The sequence below is a fragment of the Phaethon lepturus genome, unplaced genomic scaffold (genome assembly GCF_000687285.1).
Source record: "Phaethon lepturus isolate BGI_N335 unplaced genomic scaffold, ASM68728v1 scaffold7066, whole genome shotgun sequence".
Classification (NCBI taxonomy): domain Eukaryota; kingdom Metazoa; phylum Chordata; class Aves; order Phaethontiformes; family Phaethontidae; genus Phaethon; species Phaethon lepturus.
This window is the reverse complement of record NW_010548240.1, coordinates 79,989-85,531: the sequence shown is the minus strand read 5'-3', so window position 1 is coordinate 85,531 and position 5,543 is coordinate 79,989. Positions and strand designations below refer to the sequence as shown.

At 44.4% G+C, this 5,543-nt stretch overlaps 1 protein-coding gene across 1 annotated transcript in view; it reads left to right on the top strand.

The window, feature by feature from the left end:
- Window positions 1-296: 296 nt before the first annotated feature.
- Window positions 297-5,543, top strand: part of ERI3 (ERI1 exoribonuclease family member 3) — a gene marked incomplete at its 3' end in the record, with an annotated part of 44,847 nt that continues 39,600 nt past the window's right edge. The window contains exon 1 of the mRNA XM_010289899.1: window positions 297-565. Coding sequence (XP_010288201.1) covers window positions 314-565 — 252 coding nt within the window. The remainder of the gene's footprint in view (window positions 566-5,543) is intronic.

Sequence of the window (5,543 nt, the reverse complement as noted above, 5' to 3'; positions counted from 1 at the left end):
GTTTGTCATCTGGTGCCTGGAGCCATGACTGTTGTGTGTCTCATAGTTCTTAATTTAGAGCTGTTTGCAGAGGTTAATTTCCAGTTGCCCATGATTCTGGACACCTTAAGCTCAGTCCAAATGTCATCTGTTGTACTTAGAGCAGGTTACTGTGTTATTTCAGGTTTGTGATGCTGGAACCTCTACTGGGAAGCACAGAGAGGAGGAGGCCTGACAGAGGAGGCCTGACAGAGGAGGCCTGCGAAGAGATGAGATGTATGTGTGCATGAGTAACTTGAGTCTGTCTTCAGTTTCAGATGCTTCTGGATGTTCAATGATAGCACTCCTCCATACTGGAGCAGCAAAGTTTCCCCAAAACTTACTTCCAAGGGCAAGACAAGCTGTGTGCTCCCTCCACCCGGCTGGTGTTCTCAAAGGGTACGGTTCCATCATAAGCAGGAAACTGGCGTCCCACGGCTTTGGAGCTTCCATGGCAGCAATGTCGTCCTTCCCTCCACAGAGATATCACTACTTCTTAGTGCTGGATTTTGAGGCTACATGTGATAAACCACAGATTCATCCTCAGGTAAATAGTCAATCCTGTTAATTATCTCCTTGCAAGTTGCTGCTACTGCTGTTCTGAGAGGTGGAAGGAAAAAGCACAGTGCTGGCTCACTCGTTTGCTCTGGTTTGTTCCACTTTCTTTCTATTCCTGGTCCTCCAGGGCTTTTGCCAGTCACCTGCTCTCTCAGGAGCAATGCCAGGACTGTTCGGTGGGAATGAAATGAAATGAAATGAAGGAGCCTGATTTCCATCAAGGAAGTGACAATTCACGAGTTATCAAAAACCTCTTTAAGTCATATATGTTTGTCATCTGCGTGAACTGGGGAGGGTCTAAAAATTTTTGGCTGGGAACCTGCATTTAGTAGAGTACTCATGGCAGCCTTGTTTGATTCTGCAAGGAAGAAGGCTGTTGGTAGCCAACAGCTTTAGGAAAAGAATAGTTTGAATGATATGAATATGTGCAACATAATGGTGTGTCTAAGTAGAGAATAACAATAGTTTGGAGCTATCTGATCTTGCTGAAGTTATCTTGCCTGGGTGTTAACTCTGGAGTGTAATGAGACAGGAGGAGTTCATCGTCAGAGAGATTTTCCACTACTCTACCACTGGAAACATACAGAGATCCAGATGAAGTACAGAGGATTTTATCCAGACAGTTCTTCCATAGTAGCATAGAGCATAGTAGTAAATATGTTTTCAGTTGTCAGCAGGATGGGCCTAGGTTTTCCATTTAAATTAGAAAACCGTGCTAAAAAAGAAAAAAACCAAACTAATATTGGGTTGGTAACAAATAAACAGAATTTCTGAGTCTCTAAATTGAACTTGGACTTCTCACCCTCCTCTGCTGAGCAATTGGCATCTTACAGGTATTGCCAGCAATATATTCACTGGGTCAGAATAACTTCCATTTGCTTTGTTTCGAATATACTAAAGGCTAAGTGGTTTTCAGTGTGGTATATCTCATTACTGAAGTGACTTGATAAAGTGTGTTTGTTTCTCAGTACAGCTGTGGTTTCCCTTGGGCTTGTTCTGTCAAAGGGATGCTGCAGGTTGGGATCAAACTTGACTCCCAGTACTGCCTTGGTGGGTGCTGCCTGCCTCTCGTGTTTCTTGAAAAATGGACAGCAAATTCCCTGTTCTTCTGCTGGGTCTTTGTGGGAGGCTGTTGTGGCTCTGCATCTAGTTCTGCTAGCAGGGTCTTAACCGCTCTCCAAGTGAGATGTCAGGCTATTTCCTGCACGCTCCACCTCGGGTGCACAGACCTGTCAAAGCTGTAAATTGGATCTACCTTGTCCCTTTGGATATGGGCTTGGTCTCTGCACATTTTGATGCAAAACCATGATGCATGTGGAGCTAGTTTACAGCTGGCAGTAAAAAGGAGCATGAGTGGAATATGATTACTACTGTTTTAAGGAGCTTTGTCCCCAAGTCCTTGCCAGGGAAAGTAATGGTCTGGGCCAATGCAGATCTGCTATATATTTTGTTGGTGAGATAGCACCTTTAAGATGGAGATGTTCTTCAGTAGTGTTTTTCCAGTCTGCTGAGTTCAGTGCCTGTCTGCATTGTACTGTGTGTGGAAAGGGTTGTCAGTCCCTCACATCCTCACCAACAAATTAGTTCGACAAATAAAGAAATAGCTCTTGCTACATGGGAATCAGTGTAGCTGGAAAGGCTGAAGGTGCCTGCCAGAATTGGGCAACTTTATAAAATGAAACTTCACTTGATGCTCCTAGCTACATCTTACGTTTTTGCTGACCAGCATGGCTTTTGTCCTCTTCACTGCTGGGCTGTATGTCATGGTGAGCAAACTGTGCTGTGTATTTCAGTGATGTTTTGTGCAAGGTTTTATATGGCAGGATTTTTCACTGCAGCCGTGGCAGACAGATTTTGGAGGTTTGGTCTGAGGACAAACCTGGGAGCTAGGAATGGTCAGGTGCTGATCTTCTCTGTGATCTTGATCCTTTTTATGTTTTTGTTTTAATACCTGGAAAATAGAAGTCTAGATACAATGAAATTAAAATGCATTGGGATTTGACGAGAAGGCTGCATATACAGAGCTAAGCTGTGATCTAGGTTACTTTAAGTGGGTAGACATAGCTGTAAATTTAGCCAGCTCAGCCTAGAAGTCTTGCAGACTGCACTTGCCACCGTGCAGCATGCTTCACGTTTCTCACTAACTGCTCTTCAAAATATTCTGGCTTCTTTTCTTACCAGAAACTACTGAAAGAGCTATCTTTTTATCTACACTAAGGTGTGTGACTACTACATCTGCTCCCTCTCCCACTGTATTTACTTGTGCTCTTCTCCAGCTGGCAGCCTTGCTGCCTTGATCCCTGGGGAAGTCCTTCATGCTCATTTGGGAACCCTGAAGACTCCTTCATTTCCATTCCCTTTCACACTGCCCAATCTCTCTCCGAGGTCTCATGGTATGGCCTCTATAATGGGGATCAAGGAGCATCAAGGACAGTGTTTATTCCCCTGGGAAGCTGTCTGTATCATGGCTCCAGCGGCTGAGAGCGCTGCCTGAGTGCCTTGTGGCCTCTGCCCTTTGTTTTTACCACTTCTGGGGTTGGGCATGGAGGGTCTTTCATGTTCCCTGCCCTGCACCCACAGAGGAATAGTAGCATCCTTGCAGTCCTGACTTCTGATGGCTTTCAACAGATACGCTCCTAAATCAAAGTGCGTGTTTATGTACACAAAAAAGCAGCTTAGCTTTATGGGGTTTTGGGATGTATTTATGAATAATGAGACCATCCCAGAGAGAAAAGAAGGTGGGGGGTTTAACTGCGGATGGATAGATGGGAAAACCTGAAAGAATAGAGGCACAGTCTGTGTTGTGTAGTGTTTTAGCCAGCCAAAGGTCAGTAGGGGTTGGCAGTAAGGGATGTTTATGGATGGCCCCTCGCATCTCTTTAAAGCTTACCTTGTGCATTTGGAATTTGATCCAAAGCCCAATGGGGTCAGGTGGGAGCTGTCGTTCTGCAGAGGTCGGTGGACCTTGGACCATGATGGTGGTAGTGTGCTTCATTTTTCAGTTCTAACTCTGACTTTTTTTTCCTTTACTGTCTGCTAAGAGTTTATAAGTACCTGCTGCTTTTATATGCTCTCAGCCTGTAGAGCCAGGTACATACGATGCTTTAGCTACACAAGAGAAGACGCATTAATAAGTGAGAGTCTCGCTCTTTTGTCCCTTTGTCCTTGTATACACCAGCGTTTATGATGGTCAGTGCTTTCAGTGCCTGTGTTAAGGAGCTTCCCAAGCTCAGATCTGTGGCTGCCTGTAACCTTATTTTATTAATGCAGCGAATGGGTGTGCCTCTTTCGGTCAGCAAGCCAAGTATGTTGCCTTCAGCAGAGAGGATGAAAAGCAGTAATTTTTTAAAATGTAAAAAGTCTGAAGGTAGAAATCAGATCTGTTCAAAGCTGAATTTGAAATTAGGCTTCTATGTAGGATTAATCTCTACTATAATCTATTAAAGCCACTTAAATGACAACCAAATAAAATTGAAGCTTTGTAAGTCTGCTGCCTAGAAGTGTAAAAGAGTGTCAGACCCCTGACCAGGCAGAAGGAGCTGGACCTAGGAGTTGCTAAACTGCTAAACGAACTTTTGGTAATGAAGAAGTTGCTTTGTTTATGTCAGTTTCTTCAGGTACTTGAGTTCAGTGTCTCAGATTCTCTCACATTTGATAATCAGTTGGGAATTACACATTTGCCTTTTCCAAACTCTCTGTAAGAGGAAGGTATGAAATGTTCAGATCTTCTAATTGCTGAAGGAGGTTGTGACCACAGGCAGAAGAATGAATTGTTTATAGACAAAGTTTTCCATATTCTCTTAAACAGCACATTTTAAATACACAAATATCTTGATACTTTTCTTTAGTGCATCCTACATATTTCAAGTTTATTTAGCATGCATTTTGATGGTTATTTGGGGGGAATTTTTAATTATAACTGCTGTCAGATGAAACTGGACACACTAATAAATACAGAACATCACTCACCATTTCAGTATAAAACCGTAAACACTGAGACTATGAATAAGCATATGTTCAGTTACTATTTTATTTTTAAGTGTATAAACAAATCTGGAGGATCATAGTACATTTCCCGCTTGGCAAAAGCATATTAACAAATGGGATCCAGTCTTTCTGTAAGATAATATTAAGTACAAATGCATGACAAGGTTAAACTGGGTTCAGGCTGTGTTTCCTTGAGTGCTGGTGTAAAAGAGCATTAAAGGCGTTTTCCCCTGAACCATCCGTCTTGCGGTTCTGGCGGGCAGGTGCAGCTGGAGTGGCTGCAATGATTGCTGCCTCTCCGCTGCCTGTACTGCTCTACCCATGGTCTTGTTCCCATGGCAGGGACAGCTGAATGATGTGTCTATGCTCCTGAGATGTTGTGATTTATAGACTGACCTTGTAATGGGAATGGATGTTGGTTTCCACCAAATTTAGGCTGTAGCAACAGATGTGCAGTCCCTGCCGAGCTCCTTGCTCAGGGTGAGGAGATAGGGGAATAGGCAAGCTGGTTTGGGAACTGTAGCCCAGGCTCAGAGGGCTTTCTAGGAGGAATATGTCCCTGAAATCACAAACTTGCTGCGGGAGGAGGTTATGGAGGGACTGCTGGACTGCTGGGAGGCAGGCTGTGAGGCGTCTTCTACATTGTCTTCAAGTGCTGCTCAGTGGAGCCTGTGCCAAGGCAATCCTAGCTGAAGGCAAGGATGGGAATGCAGAAGGTGGCTCACAAAGTAACAGAGATTGTCACAGTCCTACTACCCAGAGGTGGATAATGGAGATGTGCCCATGCCTACTGTATTGGGTTTGCATGGCAAGGTTTTGGTAGTGGGAAGGCTACAGGGGTGGCTTCTGTGAGAAGTTGCTAGAAAGTTCCCCTGTGTCCGACAGAGCCAATGCCAGACGGCTCCAAGACAGACCTGCCACCGGCCAAGGCCGAGCCCATCGGCGATGGTGGCAGGGCCTCTGGGGTAACAGAGGTAAGA